At 44.3% G+C, this 20376-nt stretch overlaps 1 protein-coding gene across 2 annotated transcripts in view; it reads left to right on the top strand.

Annotated features, from left to right (window-relative positions):
• The window catches only part of RALY (RALY heterogeneous nuclear ribonucleoprotein), a 337971-nt gene that overhangs the window by 289992 nt on the left and 27603 nt on the right, over positions 1-20376 (top strand). For both annotated transcript variants that reach the window (XM_073683763.1, XM_073683764.1), the window contains exon 4: positions 18059-18131. In XM_073683763.1, the coding sequence (XP_073539864.1) occupies positions 18059-18131 (73 nt within the window). The remainder of the gene's footprint in view (positions 1-18058; positions 18132-20376) is intronic.

Consider the following 20376-nt stretch of genomic DNA (forward strand, 5'->3'; position numbering starts at 1 on the left):
AATTTGAACAAAAACGAGTCACTGATGGGTACAGAAGGAGAGAGGACCCTACCTGCTAGGGCTCACAATCAAGGGATGGGTGAGGATACAGTAGTTAAGGTACAGCTGGTCGTGCAGCGGTATGGTGGTGACGCACCCCCTGGGCCGTGGGGTACCCGGTGCTGGGCCGGTAGATGCCGAGGGATGTCACAGTGGCGGTGACCCCGTCCGTGACCCAGGGCAGTCAATAAAAAGGGGTTATTGATAGAGAATTTATAGTGATTGTGTAAAGTTTGTGACGCCACCTGTGGTATGTGGCTAAGGGAGCCGCCGCTGCGGGGCAGGTCCTCTGGAGCTGATGTTACTGCATCAGGAATGGTGTGGCTCTCCACAGGTAGAGCTTAGCTCCAGGGCAGTGTAGATGTTATGGGTTGTGCTGGGCGTTGTAGTGCAGGGGTGATGGTGCAGACAATAATCACGGAGACAGTGAAGTGCAGTCCTCAGGGTCTTTACTCACGGTTATTGCAGTCCAAGTTACAGGTACCAAAGTAACATCCCTCGTCGTGCTGCGCTTACTTAGGGAGGGGCTCGGTCCACCCTCAGGTATCTCCGGAGTACTTAGCAGGACCCCCTTCTGTGTCCTCTCTCTGGCCGTCTCCCTGCACCTCATACCTAGTGTCCCAATCCGGTACCTGCGGGCCTTGTCAGGCGACATCTGTTCCGTCCCCTGGGTCCTCTATAGCTACCTTCTTGGTGAGACTGATATGGACTGTTGGCTGCAGGACTTGAAATACTGCAGCCTCCGGTTTCTAGTTGAGTCATAAAGTTCTCTGCTGGTTGAGGGACCGGTCCTCTTTGTGTGGCCTGACCCCTCCACCTCCTGGTGGATTTGGGCGTAAGGGTGGCCTCCAGCACTGCCCGTACCCATGGGGTCCCTTTTTCCTTTCCTGGAGCCCTTCCTGCTCCTCACCTTCAGTCCTGGGCCTTTCCTCAGGCCCTCTGCCTGAGCAGAGGTCCTGCAGAGCCCTGCTCCACTCCTCTCACTGTAGACTGTTCTCTCTCTCTCCTCAGACTGAACTCAACTAAACAAGATGGCTTCTCTATTTATACCTTCCTTCTCATGTGCTCCCCTTAGCTACTTCCTCCACCCACACCCACTACATAGCTCCTCCCAACAGCTAGGGACCCAGGACTGTGCTCTCCCTTAGGAGCAATCTCGCCCTACCCCCACTGTGGGTATGTGTTGGATGCAGGTGTTAGGGTCCCGAGCTGTACTCCTTCCTTACCTGAGAGTGAGATACCACACCTCTGGGTGAGATGCAGTACCTCTGTGGCGACCGAACCCTCAGGGGCGCCACAGTGGAGCGAGGGTTATTTCAGGTTGTAGGCTTGTCAGATAAGGTAGGTCTTCAGGTTCCTTTTGAAGGTTTCCATGGTAGTTGAGAGTCTGATATCTTGGGGTAGAGCGTTCCAGAATAGGGGAGATGCATGGGAGAAATCTTGTATGTGATTTTGGGAAGAGGAGATAAGAGGGGAGTAGAGAAGGAGATCTTGTGAGGATCGGAGGCTGTGTGCAGGTAAGCACCGGGAGACTAGGTCACAGATGTATGTAGGAGACAGGTTGTGGATGGCTTTGTATGCTAAGGTTAGGGTCTTGAACTTGAGTCTCTGGGCAATGGGGAGCCAGTGCAGTGATTGATAGAGGGGAGAAGCTGGGGAATAGGGGGGTGACAAGTGAATCAGTCGGGAAGCAGAGTTTAAGATAGATTGGAGAGGTGTGAGAGTGTTAGAAGGGAGGCCACAGAGCAGGAGGTTGCAATAGTAGAGGCGGGAGATGATGAGGCCATGCACTAGTGTTTTTGCAGATTCTTGGTTGAGGAATGTGCGGAACCGGGAGATATTTTTGAGTTGGAGTCGTCAGGAAGTGGAAAGGGCTTGGATATGAGGTTTGAAGGAGAGATCAGAGTCAAGGGTTACCCCGAGGCAGCAAACTTGCGGGACTGGGAAGAGTGGGCAGCCATTGACTTTGATGGATAGGTCAGTTGGGGGGGGTGAATGAGATGGTGGAAAGATGATGAATTTGGTTTTATCCATGTTAAGATTTACAAATCTAGCAGAGAAGAAAGATGAAATAGCGGACAGACATTGTGGGATTCTGGTTAGTAAGGAGGTGATATCAGGTCCAGAAAGGTAGATCTGTGTGTCATCAGCATAGAAGTGATACTAAAAGCTGTGAGAGTCTATGAGCTGAAGGTGTAGAAGGAGAAAAGCAGGGGTCCTAGAACTGAACCTTGGGGGACACAGACAGATAGGGGGCGAGATGAGGAGGAGGTGTGTGAGTGGGGGACACTAAATGTCCTGTCTGTTAGGTATGAGGAGATCCAAGATAGGGCCAAGTCTGTGATGCCAAGAGATGAGAGAGTCTGTAGTAAGAGGGAATGGTCCACTGTGTCACAGGCAGATGACAGGTGCAGGAGGAGGACAGAGTAGTGTCGCTTGGATTTGGCGGTTAGTAGGTGACTTTAATCTGAGCAGTTTCAGTGGAATGGTGCTGTCACAAGCCAGATTGTAAGCAGCCAAAGAGGGAGCAGGAGGAGAGGTGGAAGGACAGTTCAAGGTGGACGTGTTGTTGCTATATGAGGACTTGTTTTATGTAGGAGAAATTGTATTAATTTTGGGCATTGTTTTGGGGTACATATAAATTACTCTGGAGTGTATATACATTTTTTTGTGATGCAACTGTAGAAAAAAGTAATTTTTTGTGTGTTTTGTTCATTTTTCTTTATGCATGTTGTTTGTATTTAACATGATGTTGTGATGTGAAACTTTTTTACATAATTTGTCCCCCAGGAGATTATACAGCGATTTTTCCCACTGTAACTGGCGCATCCATACATTCCCAAGTAACAGGGGAAAATAACCCATTACAGTGATATGAAACAGTAGCAGAGCTGAAACACAGCAGCTCTGTTATGCTATGTCTGCTATGTCAGGCAGACCCCAACTGATCATCTGATTGCCAAGCTGTCACACAGGGTGTGGGAAAGACAGAGGGAAGAGGGAAAGGGAGCCCAGACACTAGGGAAAGGGGAGTGGAGGCCTCCTAGTCTGGACTTAAATTTCTGAATAATATGTGCAATTGTAGTCACAGGAACATCAAACTGCTTGGAGATCGTCTTATAACCTTTACCTTTAACATGCTTGTCTATAATTTTCTTTCTAATCTCCTGAGACAACTATTTCCTTTGCTTCCTCTGGTCCATGTTGAGTGTGGTACACACCATGTCACCAAACAGCACAGTGAGTTTCTGTAGCCCTATATACAGGCCCACTGACTGATTACAAGATTGTAGACACCTGTGATGCTAATTAGTGGACACAACTTGATTTAACATGTCCCTTTTGTCACATTATTTTCAGGGGTACCATCATTTCTGTCCAGGCCTATTTCATGAGTTTAATTTTTTTTTTTTAATTCAGTGGAAGCAGGGTTGAAAAGCAATGTCTGACTTTCATTTGTTTATTTTCATAGATTTTAAATTTATTATTACTTTTGTCAGATTCAAGTTATTTCTGTGACCATTGTGGGTTTATCTTTCATTAAACGAGGGGTACCAACAATTTTGACCACGTGTGTATGTGTGATTACAAAGCATTTCGTGAGTGCTACCAATATATACATTAAAAAGGAGTCTGTCACTCCCAAAATGGCAGCAAGTGGCAGTCTAAGGCAGGCAGGAACCAGTTATTGAAGCACACTCGCAGCTACTTTGTGTGTGCGGCCGCACTGACACTATGGACACGTGTTGAGATCATCCATTGTCAATGTGCAGGTGCACACAGGAAACACAGCATTCTCTCTCACATTTGGAGACATATAAATGACTGTAAGGTATCAGCTCTCTTATGCAAACAAGAGGGCGTGACGGTGCACCAAGGTATAAGACACGCCAAAGGTGCACTGAAACGCCCCCATTTTCATATCAAATAAAAGTTGTTTTTTTAAAATAAATATTAAGTTAAAATATATATGCCAAGTATGATTTAAATAGGGGTTAAGTTTCCTACATAAATGTTTAGACAGTTTAGTTGCCATTTTGGGGGTGACAGACTTCTTTTAATTCCTATTTATATCTGTGGCATTTGTAAGTTTTAAAAGTATACCTAATATATGGTAGGTTTTATATTTTGGGTTGTAATTTTCTGTGAACTAATTGGTGTTCCAGACCTAGGTTGGTATTACTTTTTTCTGTGGTCTCCTGAGAGCTAGAGACCCCACATGCTCCTGCTAGTTTGCAGAAGCAGTAACTTTAATCCTGCACCATAAATTTACAATGGGGCAAGAGCCCATGACTATCATTATCAGGATATACTCTGCTAAGTTATTTGGAAATAAACTCCATTGGAATCTTCCTTAGAAACTCCATATGGCATTGTCTACTACTGAGCCAGTGGGATCCACTTGTATGCTCAAAGGATTAATGATATAATTTTTTTTTAGGAATTATATGTACATAATTAAGAAATAAATCAAACTTAAATATTATATTTAACCACATTGAAACTGGACAATTTTTCATTATTTCATTTTTTTCTCCCCTTCTTCCAAAAAACATTTTTTATTTTTCTGTCGATATAGTCATATGAGGACTTATTTTTGCTGGACAAGTTGTAGTTTTGAATTTATTTATTCATTTTACTGTATCACTTACTGCGAAACGGGAAAAGAATTTGAAATGGGGTGAAATTTTTTAAAAAAATGTAATTTCATCATTGTTTTTCGGGTTTTGCTTTTACAGAATTCATTGTGCAGTAAAAATTGACTGGCTATATAATTTTTCAGGTCAGTACAATTATGCCAATACCAAATTTGCATAGTTTATATACATATACAGTACAGACCAAAAGTTTGGACACACCTTGCCATTTAAAGATTTTTCTGTATTTTCTTGACTATGAAAATTGTACATTCACACTGAAGGCATCAAAACTATGAATTAACACATGTGGAATTATATACTTAACAAAAACATGTGAAACAACTGAAAATATGTCTTATATTCTAGGTTCTTCAAAGTAGCCACCTTTTGCTTTGATGTTTAAATATGATGTTTAAATAATTAAATTGGATTTTATTGCATGAAATAAGTATTTGATCACCTACAAACCAGCAAGTATTCTGGCTCTCACAGACCTTATAGTTTTTCTTTAAGAAGCCCTCCTACTCTGCACTCATTACTAGTGTTGAGCCACCCCCGTAGTGTTCGAGTTCGGTTCGGTTCGTCGAACACCCGTGTGTTCGCCGAACTGTTCGTCGAACTGTTCGTCGAACACCTTCGAACACCGTTAAAACCAATGGCAGGCAAACAAAAACACATAGAAACACATAGAAAACACCTTCAAAGGTGTCCAAAAGCTGACAAACTGCTCAGAAGACACAACTAACACATGGAAAAGTGACAAGTACATATAGTCATGCGAAAAGAAAAGAGGTGGAGGAGTAAAAGGAGGGGGAGACACAGATATAGGCATGTCATGCCCTTCTAAAATCCAAAAAGTGAGAAGCCGAGACGGCCAGTCCGCTCCTGCCCGTGCCACCTCCGTGTCGCCGGGTTTGTGCCAGAGCCGCGGTGAACCCTGACGGCCAGCCCCCCTCTCCCAATACTGGTGCCTGTCCGCTGGTGGGTCGAGAGAGCCCCCCTGTGGTGGAGGCAGCTCTAAGCTTTTTAATTTAAATTGTCCCTCTAATTTGAATGAATACACTTTAAATCCATTTACAAGGATCTATTGGAGGGCAAGTCTCATGCCAGCAGCCGCGTAATTCCAGCTCCAGTAGCGTCCACTAAAGCTGCTGCAGTTAAAAAGCTTTTATAAGGATCGAGCTCGGCTGTCCACCGCAAGGCATCCTAGTGCCAGTCCCAGCCCCTATGCCTTGGGGTGCCTCCTGATGCTCTTCACTAAGTATCCCGTGGTCCCGAAGCATTTCCTTTGAAAAAATTAAGTGTCCAAACTACAGGTGGTGTAGCTTGCTTAACAGCCGGGATAATCCGCTGACTAGCAGACACTGCTACTAGGCACAAAGTATTTCCTGGGCTAGATGCAGTTAAAAATTTGTAAGTAGATACTCTCGTTGGATGCTGAGAAAGCATTCCATAGAGTCTCCTGGCACGCCATATATGATTCTCTTAAAAAGCTTGGGGTAGGGGTCTAGGGGACCCTTTTATAGCCAAAATCACGGCCCTGTATCACAATACATCACCTAGGCTGAAGATAAATGGAACTGTAGCACCGAGGGCTCGGTTGCTACAGACGTATTGCACCTCACCCAGAGGTGTGATATCTCACTCTCAGATAAGGATGGAGTGTGGATCAGGACCCGACACCTGCATGCATTACACCACATTGCCGTGGGGCAGGGCGACCAATATGCCCCTGAGATGGGCACGACAGTCCCTGTCCCTGGCTGGAGTGGGGGGAGGGAACACTGAGGAAGGGGAACCCTGCAGTGCAGGAGCAGGGAGGAAGCAGTTCCTGGGTGCATTGAGAAGGGAGTATAAAAGGTGGGCACCATCTTAGTTCAGTGCAGAGAAGTCTGAGCAGAAGTGGCAGGGAGCAGGGGCTCTGCATGAGCTCTGCTCCGGAGGCGGGCCTAGTAACAGAGGCCCAGGCCTGCAAGAGGGAGAAGGAAGGAAGAGGAGCGGAGAAGGCTCCAGGAACGAGGAATGAAGGGATCCCAGGGGTGCGGACGGGCGAGTCGCCACCGCACGCCCGAATCCACCTGCGTGGAGGGGTCAGGCCAAAGGGGGAGACCGGTCCCCGAACTAGTGGAGGCAGGAAACGACCCTCAGCTAGAAACCGGAGGCTCTGACATTTTATGTGGCGCAGCCCCTTGCTCCACCAGCTAGGAAGGCACCACATAGGGTCAGGGAAACTGGCGCCAAGTTTACCAAGAGGAGGCCCGAGGCAGCCGGACAGAAGTGTTGGTAAGAAAGGCCAGACAAAGGACACACAAAGGGGGTCCTGTGAAGCGCTCCAAAGTTATCTGGGAGTTGTCTGAGCCCCTCACCTGGTGAGCACAGTACGACGTGGGCAGCCGTTACCTGCAGACGTGGTCTGGATAATAAGAACTGTGAGTAAAGGCCCTGAACTGCATCACTGACTCCGTGTCGTTACTGCTGCTGCCCTGCACCATCACCCCCATCCTCCGCATACACTGCCCTGAGGCTATACTCCTCCCGTGGGGAGTTATGCTACGCTCTGCTGCACCCACAACACCAGCCTTAGCGGTCTGCCCTGTAGCGGCGGTTCACTCTGACCGCAATCCACGGGTGGCGTAGTCGGACATTTAAACATCAAAACCACATAAATAGTTCCGCCACTGGTTTGACCGCCCTGAGCCACGGAACCGGATCGCCGCCACGAAGACTACAACCACCAGCATCCACCAAAAAGGGTCCGGCTCCGGGTGTCCCAAGGCCCAGGGGGTGCGTCAGAACATTTTCATCACCTTTCACAATCACCAATTGGACAAGGCAGGGATGTCCTCTGTCCCCTCTCTTATACATCCTAGTGACGGAGCACCTGCTCTCATCAATTCGCCATAACCCCAATATTAGGTGGATTGAGGTGGGAGGCACCGAGTGCAAGTGCTCTCTATTTGCTGATGATGTCCTAGTATATATCACTCAATCACATATATCCATCCCTGCTGTTATGGCTGAAATAGATCACTTTGTTACATGGTAAAATTTTAAAATCAATGCAGCGAAGTCTGAGGCCCTCGATGTCTCCCTCCCTAAATCCATATAGGATTCCATCCAGTCCAACTTTCCCTTTGCCTGGCCCTCACAGGGTATCAAATACTTAGGAATTCCTATTCATAGAGACCTCTCCCATCTATGTTATCTTAATTTTGGGCCCTTTATTGAACAATTCCATACAGACCACGGTTGGCAAGTTAGAACTGTAAGATTCACTACGTGAACCACTGGTGTTTTGTGGAAAAGCACATGTACACCGCGTTCCAAATTATTATGCAAAAAGTGTTTAGGAGTGATAAGGGAAGAATTTGTTTGTTTGTCAGTTAAACTCATTGATGGTGATGTGTGTCAGGGCTCTTTATATCACTGTAAGCAATTGCAGACACCTGTGCTAATTAGTTTGGCAGGTGTGTCCAATGAAAGGCAAGACTACTTAAGAAGGCTCTCTCACATTATTAAGCAGCCTACATTTTCTGCCAAAATGGGAAAGAAAAAGGATGTGTCGGCTGCTGAGAAGCAACAAATTGTGGAGTGTTTAGGTCAAGGCATGACTACAATCAACATTGTGCGATGATCAGGATGAAGTGTCTTGGCAATCAAGAAGTATGTAGCTGATTCACAGTACACACGTGTGCGTGCTGATAAGGGCAAATTGAGCACTCTTTCCTACAGGCAATTACGTCAGGTTGAAACAGCAGCGGCAAAAAAGCCTTGTCATAGCAGCAGACAAGTTTTTGAAGCTGCTTGTGCCTCCAACGTCCCCCGAACAACAAGATGCAGGGTCCTTCAGAGGTTTGCAGCTGTGCATATGCCATCCTGTCGACCTCCTCTATCCACTTCACACAAGCAGAAACGGCTCCAGTGGGCCAAACATTACATGAAGACTGATTTCAAAACTGTTTTGTTCACGGATGAGTGCCGTGCAGCGCTCGATGGTCCAGATGAATGGAGTGGAGGATGGCTGGTTGATGGACACCCCACGCAAACACGGCTACAGCGCCAACAAGGAGGAGGTGGAGTAATGTTTTGGGCTGGAATCATGGGGAGAGAGATTGTCGGCCCCTTTAGGATCCCTGAAGGCGCTAAAGATGAACTCCATAATGTATGTGGATTTTCTCAAACAGCACTTCCTGCCATGGTTCAAGAAGAAGAACCGTGTATTTCACAGCAAGATCATTTTTCTGCATGATAATGCACCATCTCATGCTGCACATAAAACATCTGCATCTCTGGCTGATATGGGCATAAAAGGGGACAAACTTATGGTGTGACCCCCATGCTCCCCTGACCTCTACCCCATTCAGAACCTTTGGAGCATCATTAAAAGGAGTGTCTATGATGGCGGGAGGCAGTTCACATCTAAGCAACAGCTCTGGGAGGGTATTCTGTCCTCATGCAAAACAATTGAAGCAGAAACCATCCAAAACCTGACAAATTCAATGGACGAGAGAGTTCAGAAGCTCCTTTCGAACAAGGGGTCCTATGTGAAAATGTAACATCACCTAGAATAAAGTTTTGAGTTGAAAACTGTTTGATTTCAGTTTCTAACAACCTGCTAATGCTTATAATTTCAAAAATGACCATTTTTTTGGTCTTTATTAAAATGAAAAGGTTGATCGAAAAGTTTGGGGGATCTAAGAGTGTGGCAACCCAGTAGTCATGATTACTTCGAATTCTGACAATATGAGGGTCATGCTGCAGGTAGTGCAGCAAGAAGGCACTTATGTGTCTTGCGCATCTCGGAGCCCCAAAATTATTTTCCGGGCTAGATGCAGCTAAAAATTATTTTTAATTTTAAATCTGGTGAAGCTTATTATAGATGGCCTAATAGGATCAGTGCTGCACACTGCTACAAAGCCCAAATTATTTTCCAGTCAAGATACAGATAAACATGATTAGTAATTTGAAAGCTTAAAACGGTTGGTAGGGTGATTTTAACCAATCATCAAGCTTTTACTCTCCCCAGGATGACACAGGGGTAGAAAAGTCGTTTCGGATCCATGATTTGTTCATCTTTATGAACGTGAGTCTGTCTACATTATCAGTGGAGAGCCGCGTGCGCTTATCTGTCAGCACACCACCAGCAGCGCTGAACACACGTTCAGACAGAACGCTGGCTGCGGGGCATGACAAGATCTCCAAGGCGTAAGTGGCTAGCTCCGGCCATTTATCCAGATTGGAAGCCCAAAAAGAGCAAGGGTCCAGTGACACAGTCGTGGCTTCAATGTTTACTTGGAGATACTCCTGTACCATCGTCTCTAGGCGTTGACTATGTGTCAGACTTCTTGTCTCCTGTGGCCTTGCAAAGGATGGGCTAAAAAAGTGGTGAAATGATTCCGCAAAATTGATGTTACCAGCAGATACTGTGGTTCTGTTACGGTTTGAGTGCTGAACACTTGACGGTCCCATGGTTGGCAAGTTGGAACTGTGAGATTCACTACGTGCACCACTGGTATTTTGTGGAAAAGCACATGTAAGATTCTGCAACAGTCTCTGCTGATACTCCTGCATGCGTGCATCCCTTTCTATGGCAGGAATAATTTCTGCAAATTTACTTTTGTACCGGGGATCTAACAGTGTGGCAACCCAGTAGTCAGGATTATTTCTAATTCTCACAATTCGAGGGTCATGTTGCAGGTAGTGCAGCAAGAAGGCACTCATGTGTGTTGCGCATCCAGGAGCACCAAGTCCCTGTTGTGTTGGTGGTGAGGTAGCAATCATGCTTCCTTCCTCTGTCCTCTCCCCCCAACCTCGCACAACAGAAATGTGATCAAGGTCTCCCTCATCTGATGAGTCTTCCATCAGTTCGTCCTCCACTTCTTCCTGGGCTCCTGCACCTTCCTCACTAGTTTGGCTGCTACCATGCGCCCTGGTAAAATCATCTCCCCCACCCTCACATGCCTGCCGCCTTGGTGCTGCCGACCGTCTGGACCTTGCAGATGTTAGCCCTTCCGCATACAACTCCTCCTCCTCTACTTCCTCCACCTCCTCTTGTGCCACCACCTGACTCCGAATTCTGTTTAACATGTGCTCCAGCATGTAAATCACCGGAATAGTCATGCTGATAATGGCATCGTCAGCACTAAACATCTTCGTCGCCATTTCAAAACTGTGCAGAAGGGTGCATAGGTCCCTGATCTGAGACCACTCCTCCAGCGTGATTTGCCCCACCTCTGAATCTCGTTGGCCCAGGCTATACGTCAGAACGTATTGCACCAGGGCTTGTCGGTGCTGCCACAGTCGCTGCAACATGTGCAGAGTTGAATTCCACCGGGTAGGCACATCGCATTTTAGCCGGTGAAGTGGCAGGCCCAACGACTTCTGTAGAGATGTAAGTCGCTGAGCTGCGGGATGCGAACGGCGGACGTGAGCACACAGCGACCGTGCCCTCTGCAGAAGGCCATCTAGTCTGGGATAGTGGGCTAAAAATTGCTGGACAACCAGGTTCAACACGTGAGCCATACAAGGCACGTGTGTGACATTGCCCCGGCGAAGGGCCGCACCCAGGTTTGCAGCATTGTCGCACACGGCCTTCCCTGGTTTCAGGTCCAGTGGAGACAACCATTCATGAAATTGGTTCTCCAGAGCTGACCACAACTCCTCAGCTGTGTGACTCACATTTCCCAGACATTTCAATGTAAAAACCGCCTGATGACGTTGAGCCCTACTGCCAGCATAGTAAGGAGGTGTGCAGGATCCCTTCTGCGCAGTTAGAAAGCTTGTGGCATGACCAGACAGGCTTTGGGTGCAGGTGGAAGACCGAGAGGAGGTTGAGGAGGCAGAAGCAGTGGAGGAAAAATGACATAAAGAGGATTGACGCACAACTCGTGGGGACGGCAAGACTTGGACAGCAGCCCCTTGTCCTGCTGTCACCATAGTTACCCAGTGCCCAGTCAGCGACATGTAACGCCCCTGTCCATGCCTACTCGTCCAAGTGTCTGTGGTGAAATGCACCCTGTCACACACAGAGTTTCTCAAAGAAGCGGTGATGTTGTGTGCGACATGCTGGTGGAGCGCAGGCACACCTTTCTTTGAGAAGTAGTGCCGACTGGGCATCTGGTACTGGGGCACTGCGACGGACATAAGGTCTCGAAAATCCTCTGTGTCCACCAGGCGGAAAGGCAGCATTTCTGTAGCCAAGAGCTTGCAGATGGTGAAATTCAACCTCTTAGCTTTCTCATGGCTAGGAGGAAATGGTCTTTTACTTGTCCACATCTGAGGGACCGAGGGCTGGCTATTGTGCTTAGATGGGGTTGATAAGGGTGTCCCTGGCAAACTGCCGGTCTGTGAGGAAGATGCAGGCGGACATGTTAGGTTGCCTTGATCCAAAGGTGGTGCTATCGATGTCGGACAGCGCTCAAGACCAGCTGGTGTTACCACCTCCAAAGAAAATGATGACCTGCCAATCACGCTGGCTGTTGCGGGTAAAGAGGTGGCAGGTCTGCGCCCCAAAACAGGTGTGACTGCTGTCCCCCCAGTCACAGAGGATGAAGAGGCCGCGGATGCACAAGATATGGCAGACGGTGGTTGGCCCGGCCGGCTAGACCGCATTGTAGCACACTGAGCTTCCCACTGCAACTTATGCTTCATGTCCATGTGCCGGTTCATGCATGAAGTACTCAAACTATGTATTTTTTGGCCTCTACTTAGCTTTTGCTGACAAATGTTACAGATAACACGAGTTGGGTCATCTTTATCGATCTGAAAAAATGCCCAGGCTATGCAAGGCTTAGCACCCATGCGACCTGAAGAGCCACCACGACTTGTGGTGAGAGGCAGAGTTGTGTTTGAGGATGCAGTTGTTGACGTGCTTCCAGTACTACGTCTCTGTCCAGGAAGGCGCAACCTGACCTCGTCGTCACTAGCATCTTCCTCCACCTCCTCTGCTGACCTCATCTCTTGGCTGACTGTGGGTTGACAGTAAGTGGGATCTCCGACCTCATCATCATCACCCTGTGCGTTATCACACCCGTCGTCCTCAGAGCCAACCTGTTCCTGCCCTGACAAAAAACTAAAGTTGTCGCTCCAATCAGGTATTTGAGTCTTATCATCGTCTTCCTCATTGTCTCCACCAACAGGAGTTACAGTTTGGGAATGAGGGTCTACATTATGGTCAGAACCTTCTGCGTCTGGTCCTGGATCCGACTCATAAAGATTCTGGGCATCAGTGCAGATCATTTCCTCGTCTGGATTCACAGAAGCGCTGGAGTCGACCTCTGATTCCCAGGCTATAGTATGAGTAAACAGCTCTGCAGACTCAACCATCTGTTCTACCTCATACTCAGACGGGCAGCTGGAGATTTGGGAGCTGTGAGGAAGCAAGTGCGATTTGGGTGACACCTTTGAGGACTGGAGTATTTGTGATGTTGAAGTTGATGTGGAGGAGAGCCCACTTAAAGGAGCACTTGATATCCGTTGAAGCACCTGCTGTTTTTGTGCCTCATCTGGAATTTGTAGCGATTGGCGTGGCCGTAAGAAAGGGATCTTATCACATTGTCCGCTAAAAGAAGTAGACATTTTAGTTTGGCTGGAAGATGGTCTTTCTTCTGCACCTACCCCACGGACACAACCTTTTTTCCCCTTCCCAACACGCCTATTCCCCTTTCCACCAGCAGCAGGCCTTTTTCCACTCATTTTGGTGGTTAACTAATTCACAACTCTGGAGTTGTTTGCACAAAAAAACAATGGATGGTAACCGAGCAGAGCTGAGTGGCCAAACTGTGGTATTAGGCCAAAACTATTGGCTGGGTTAGATGCAGAAAAAAATTATTTTTAATTTGCAACCTGATGGAGGTCAGTATAGATGGACTAATAGACCAAGTCCCACACACCGCTAGAAGCCCAAATATTTTTTCAGAGCTAGATGCAGAAAAAAATTATATTCAATTTGCAACCTGCTGGACGTCAGTATAGAAGGACTAATAGAACAAGTCCCACACACTGCTAGAAGCCCAAATATTTTTTCAGAGCTAAATGAAGAAAAAAATTATTTTTAATTTGCAACGTGATGGAGGTCAGTATAGATGGACTAATAGACCAAGTCCCACACACTGCTAGAAGCCCAAATATTTTTTCAGAGCTAGATGCAGAAAAAAATTATTTTTAATTTGCAACCTGATGGAGGTCAGTATAGATGGACTAATAGACCAAGTCCCACACACTGCTAGAAGCCCAAATATTTTTTCAGAGCTAGATGCAGAAAAAAATTATTTTTAATTTGCAACCTGATGGAGGTCAGTATAGATGGACTAATAGAACAAGTCCCACACGCTGCTAGAAGCCCAAATATTTTTTCAGAGATAAATGAAGAAAAAAATTATTTTTAATTTGCAACCTGATGGAGGTCAGTATAGATGGACTAATAGACCAAGTCCCACACACTGCTAGAAGCCCAAATATTTTTTCAGAGCTAGATGCAGAAAAAAATTATTTTTAATTTGCAACCTGATGGAGGTCAGTATAGATGGACTAATAGACCAAGTCCCACACACCGCTAGAAGCCCAAATATTTTTTCAGAGCTAGATGCAGAAAAAAATTATATTCAATTTGCAACCTGCTGGAGGTCAGTATAGAAGGACTAATAGAACAAGTCCCACACACTGCTAGAAGCCCAAATATTTTTTCAGAGCTAAATGAAGAAAAAAATTATTTTTAATTTGCAACCTGATGGAGGTCAGTATAGATGGACTAATAGACCAAGTCCCACACACTGCTAGAAGCCCAAATATTTTTTCAGAGCTAGATGCAGAAAAAAATTATATTCAGTTTGCAACCTGATGGAGGTCAGTATAGATGGACTAATAGAATGATGCTATGCCCAAAAGATTTTACTTCACTAGGTGCAGTAAAAAAATTGGTATTCTATACACAGGTGGTATATCTTGCAACACAGATAGGCTACTCCACTGACTAACACACTCTGCAATAGGCCAAAAAGGATTAGCTTTGCTAGATTCAGCCAAATGCTGTGAAAAAAACTTGCACAGCACTGGCACAGACCTGCCTGGCAAAAACTGATAGGAACTGATGTAACCTAGTCCTGAAAAGGACTCCAATTACAATTAGTCTTTACTCCCACAATCTATCTATTTAAGAGCACAGACCTGCCTGATAAAAGTCGTAGGAAATGCTGTAACCTAGTCCTTAAAAGGACTGCAATCACAACTATTCCCTACTCCCAAGCTATCTGTATATTTGTGCGAAAATTGGCTTGAAATTAACAAGGTATAGCGCACACAGCAACAGCGGTGCCGTCTAACACGCAGCTGCAGCAGTGAGAAAATGGTGGCGACAGGGAAAATGGCTTGGTCTTATAGGGCAAGGACATGTGACATACACTGCCAATCACACATGCCCTTGCTTGTGTGAAAAAAAGCACTTCTCTCCGTGTGTGCGCTGCTGATAGGCTGACAGATTGCACCTCCCCACTGCAAATGCGGGAAAGAGAAAAAAAAATGGAGATCTTCATTGTTCCTGCAGAGATCCATCCCCTGCCCCTCCCCCCGCCCCGCTGTACACTCAAACTGCGTATTAACATTAATTTTCATCATTACTGAGAAAAAATCCAGTTATGATTTTGGTGCACGAACAGTTATCGAACATAACCTCAAACAGCCGAATTTTTCTCAAATTGTTCGTGTTCGCCGACCGGCTCGAACACCGCCCAAAACAGCTCGAATTTGAGATTGGCGAACAGTTCGAGTAGAACAACGCTCATCTCTACTCATTACCTGTATTAATTGCACCTGTTTGAACTCATTACCTTTACAAAAGACACCTGTCCACACACTCAATCAATCAAACTCCAACCTCTTCACTATGGCCAAGATCAAAGAGCTGTCTAAGGACACCAGGAACAAAATTGTAGACTTGCACAAGGCTGGGATGAGCTACAGGACAATAGGTAAACAGTTTGGTGAGAAGGCAACGACTGTTGGCTCAATTATTAGAAAATGGAAGACACAAGATGAATGTCAATCTTCCTCGGTCTGGGGCCCAATGTAAGATCTAGCCTCGTGGTGTAAAGATGATTCTGGGAAAAGTCAGGAATCAGCCCAGAACTAAACAAGAGGACCTGGTCAATGACCTTAAGAGAGCTGGGACCACAGTCTCAAACATTACCATTAGTAACACACTACGCTGTCATGGATTAAAATCTTGCAGGACATGCAAGGTCCCCCTGCTCACACCAGCATATGTCCAGGCCTGTTTGAAGTTCACCAAGGACCATCTGGATAATCCAGAGGAGGCATGAGAGAAGGTCATGTGGTCAGATGAGACCAAAATAGAACTTTTTGGTATTAACTCCACTCGCCGTGAATGAGGAGTACAACCCCAAGAACACTGTCCCTACCGTGAAGCATGGTGGGGAACACATCATAATTTGGGGGTAATTTTCTGCAAAGGGGACAGGATGACTGCACCGTATTGAAGGGAGGATGGATGGGGTCATGTATCGCGAGATTTTGCCAACAACCTCCTTCCCTCAGTAAGAGCATTGAAGAAGGGTCATGGCTGGGTCTTCCAGCATGACAGTAACCAGAAACACACAGCCAAGACAACTAAGGAGTGGCTTTCTAAGAAGAATTTCAAGGTCTTGGAGAGGCCTAGCAAGTCTCCAGACCTGAACCCAATAGGAAATCTTTGGAGGGAGCTGAAACTCAATGTTGTCCAGCGACAGCCCCGAAACCTGAAAGATCTGGAGAAGATCTATATGATCTGTATGGAGGAGTGGGCCAAGATCCCTGCTGCAGTGTGTGCAAACTTGGTCAAGAACTAAAGCAAATGTCTGACCTCGGTAATTGCAAACAAAGGTTTCTGTACCAAATATTAAGTTCTATTTTTCTATTGTGTCACATACTTATTTCATGCAATAAAATACAAATTAATTATGTAAAAATCATACAATGTGTTTTCTGGATTTTTTTTAAGATTCTGTCTTTGACAGCTAAAGTGTACCTACGATAAAAATACATATACTGTATATATATATCTTAGTAGAGAAAAAATAGTCTGAAATTTGTAAAAAATTGTAAATAAACAAATAAAAAAATGTTTGTGTAGCCCTTTTTTGAGACCCATAGCATTTTACATTTTTCCATCGATGGAGCTGTGCAGTGGCTTGTTTTTTGTGTGCCGAGCTGTAGTTTTCATTGATACCATATTAGGTTACATATGACATACTGATTGGTTTTATCACATTATTTTAGAGAACTGCAGTGATTGAAAAAAACGCTAATCTGGTGTTTGTATGTTTTAAATCATTTATAATTTGATGGACCTGTAATGAGGCAATATCAATTATGTTTATTATGATTAATATTATTACATTTGTTATTTCTTTGTTTTAAAACTGGGATTGGGGGTAATTTAAACTTTTAGATTTTTATTTTTATAGTCTTTAAAACATTTTTTTTATATTTTATCTTATGTTTTAGTCCATCAAATGGACTTTAGCCTGCAATCATTTGATTGCTTATATTATGTATCTACTATAAATGTATAGCATAAATTGTGTTCTACTGTGAGTTGAGCTTCAGTAGAGTACTAAGATGCCGGCGACAGAGGGGGACCTTCAGCAAGCCATGATAACCTGTCGGTTCCCCGCTATCACATCGGGGGCCAGTGGATACCAGTGAGCATGCACACTGTTGATTGTGGCACTTAAATATCACTGACAGTGATTCACAGCAGCATTAAAAAATTTAAAATAAGCAATCCCAGCCAGCGCCAATCGCTGTTGATATAGACAGATGATGGCTATGTATTACAGGAGGGGGTGGAATGGTTAAAGTTTGCAAAGTTAAAATTCCTCAAGAAGGAAGTGAGAGACTGATAAACTCATACACAAAATGATTGTTTCAAGTTATTGCTTCTAGGGCCACAGTCCCACTATCAGTATTCGGTCAGTATTTTTTCCCAGGAGCGGGAGCCAAAACCAGGAGTGGGTGATAAATGCAGAATTGGTGACTTGTTTCTATTATATCTTTTCTCTGATTGTTCCACTCCTGGTTTTGGCTCCCACTCTTGAGAAAAAATACTGACCAAATACTGATAGTGGGGCTGTGGCCTTAAAGTGGTTCTACAAGGTACTGATTTATGGTGTGTACTTAATTTTTCTCACACTGCTTCTGCAGCTTAGGCTCGTTTTGTTACATAAATAATGATGGGTTAATTTGAGATCTTCTAAGGACCAGTTGTTTTTTATGTCCTGATATATAAAGCCATAGAATTCGAAGAGGGTGTACTTATTTTTTCTCATGAATGTAAACGTATTAAGACTTTTAGAAGATTCAACATATCTTAATTCTCTTAACAGATATCAACATGGCGGGGGAGCCCAAGCCCAACAGACCCAAAGGCCTGAAACGTGCCACGGCTGCACTGTACAGGTAAGAGATAAATGCAAATCCCAATGAATAATTCCTGATAAAATAATAATAGATAAGTCTACTTACTTCATTTTATTTTCAATCCTCCAAGCATGGACCATTTTTCAATAAGAAAATATACTGCAAAATTCTTTAGGGTATTTTTGCTAATCTGTAATGAATATTCCTTGTTAAGATCTGCCATGGGGCTCTCCTGTCACACAAGGATCACTTTCCTATTCCCCTGCACATGAAGAGGAAATTACATATATGCAGCTATAAGTGGCTGTAGTATTTCACTTTCTTAGATGTTTGGAACAGATATACAGCCATGGACGAACGTGTTGGTACCCTTGAAATTATTCCAGAAAATGTTGTATTTCTCCCAGAAAATTATTGCAATTACACATGTTTTGTTATACACACGTTTATTATCTTTGTGTGTATTGGAACAACTAAAAAAATTGGACATAATTTCACTCAGCTCCAAAAATGGGCTGGACAAAATTGTTGGCACCAGCGTAATATGTGGATGCACATCCTTTGGAATAAATAACTGTAATCAATCGCTTCCTATAACCATCAACAAGCTTCTTACACCTCCCAACAGGAATTTTGCACCACTCTTCTTTTGCAAATTGCGGGGTCTCTCATATTTGAAGGGCGCCTTCTCTCAACAGCAATTTTAAGATCTCTCCATAGGTGTTCAATGGGATTTGGATTCAGACTCATTGTTGTTACCTTTGTAGCTCTGGGTGGGCCGCTCAGAGTCCTGGGACCGCACCCCCCTCCTCCCGGTAGTTATGCTATTGTTCCCTAGTGATAAAAGCTTCATTGTAAGTAAAGAACAACACTCAGCTTGATAAGTGACACATCCTTGAATTCTGTGTTTAACCCTTACATCATGCTGTCTTCAGATTACATAGTAAAAACCTGCTGACAGATTCCCTCTAAACAGTCACAGGTGATGCTCTATTGGAAGTTGCCTTGCTATAAAGAAAGTCCCAGCAACTGACCTTAATTTTGCTATTTAGCAGGTTGTTTTATTCACATTAAAAAATATTGTTATTTTTTAGAGAACCAACTTCAGATACTGGGGCATTTTCCCTGTTATAACAGTTTCTCCATGTAGTATTGTTTTCTCTAGGGGTAACTCTTGCTTCTATGCCTTTCTATCATATCTATACCTTGTACTTTGTGTATTTTTCAGCCCTTCTTAACGTTTTTTGTACTGCACTCTAATAATTTTTTATCTCCTTCTTTTAATAATGGGTGCATAGTCCGTGTTTGGGGTATTTTCTTTTATTCATTACTACCCTTTACCCACTTTATTGATTTGAGACTTTGTGTTATCATGTTTGTATACTTAATCATGCTTTTATTAATTATATTATGAATAATGTTGACGATGTATTTTTTTTTATTCGTCCCTACATTTAATATAGTGATGTTAGTTTATTTCTCTGTGTTTCTTGGGACATATATATTATTTGTACTACGGCTGTGGTTGAAATATGCTAAAAATGTACAACGTATTTCTGCACCAGATGGGGGCTTTCGTCAAGTACCTTGTACCTAACAATAATATGGACATTTCATATTCCAAAGTATTCTATGAGAAAAGATGATCATTATTTTGATCTCAGACTATGTATGCTGACATTTTCTCATAAAATTTTACAGTCAATGTAATATGATAGACATCAAAACATCATATCTAGTAATTATGACCCGGATGTCATAGAAGAGATCTTTCACTTGTGGCTATGTGTGGCCCCTGCCGAGTGTTGCTGACACTGAACCCTGAATTCTATACTACAAACAGCACTAAAACCCAATTTGCAAAGGACTCAGATTTCCCTTTGGCTTTAAAAGGGTTATCATGCCACAATTATCTTTTAAAACCAATTAGTAAGACTGAAAGTATAAAAGAAATCTGTAGCGGTTTTGCAGTAATTTCAGAGGCAATTAAAATAATTATTGGATTTCTCATATTCAAGGATTTATCGGGGCCTCGGTGCAAAAAAAAAAAAAAAAATCTAAACCCAATCCCATTAAGTTGTAAAATCTTGCCTCTTTGAATGTAAATTACACATGACTTCAAAGGAGAATTGGTTAAACACCATCATTACAGTAACCCACATCTCGCTGTGCGGAGACCAGGGATCAAATAGGGGCTTGTAAAAGAAGTATGGCGCTTAGCATTCAATATGTAGTCACATACGGACTGCACAGATACAAGTGCAACATTGCAATGTAGACAAGC

The sequence above is a fragment of the Phyllobates terribilis genome, unplaced genomic scaffold, assembly GCF_046119375.1.
Source record: "Phyllobates terribilis strain yellow unplaced genomic scaffold, ASM4611937v1 Scaffold_5__5_contigs__length_657084704, whole genome shotgun sequence".
In the NCBI taxonomy this organism is placed as follows: Eukaryota; Metazoa; Chordata; class Amphibia; order Anura; family Dendrobatidae; genus Phyllobates; species Phyllobates terribilis.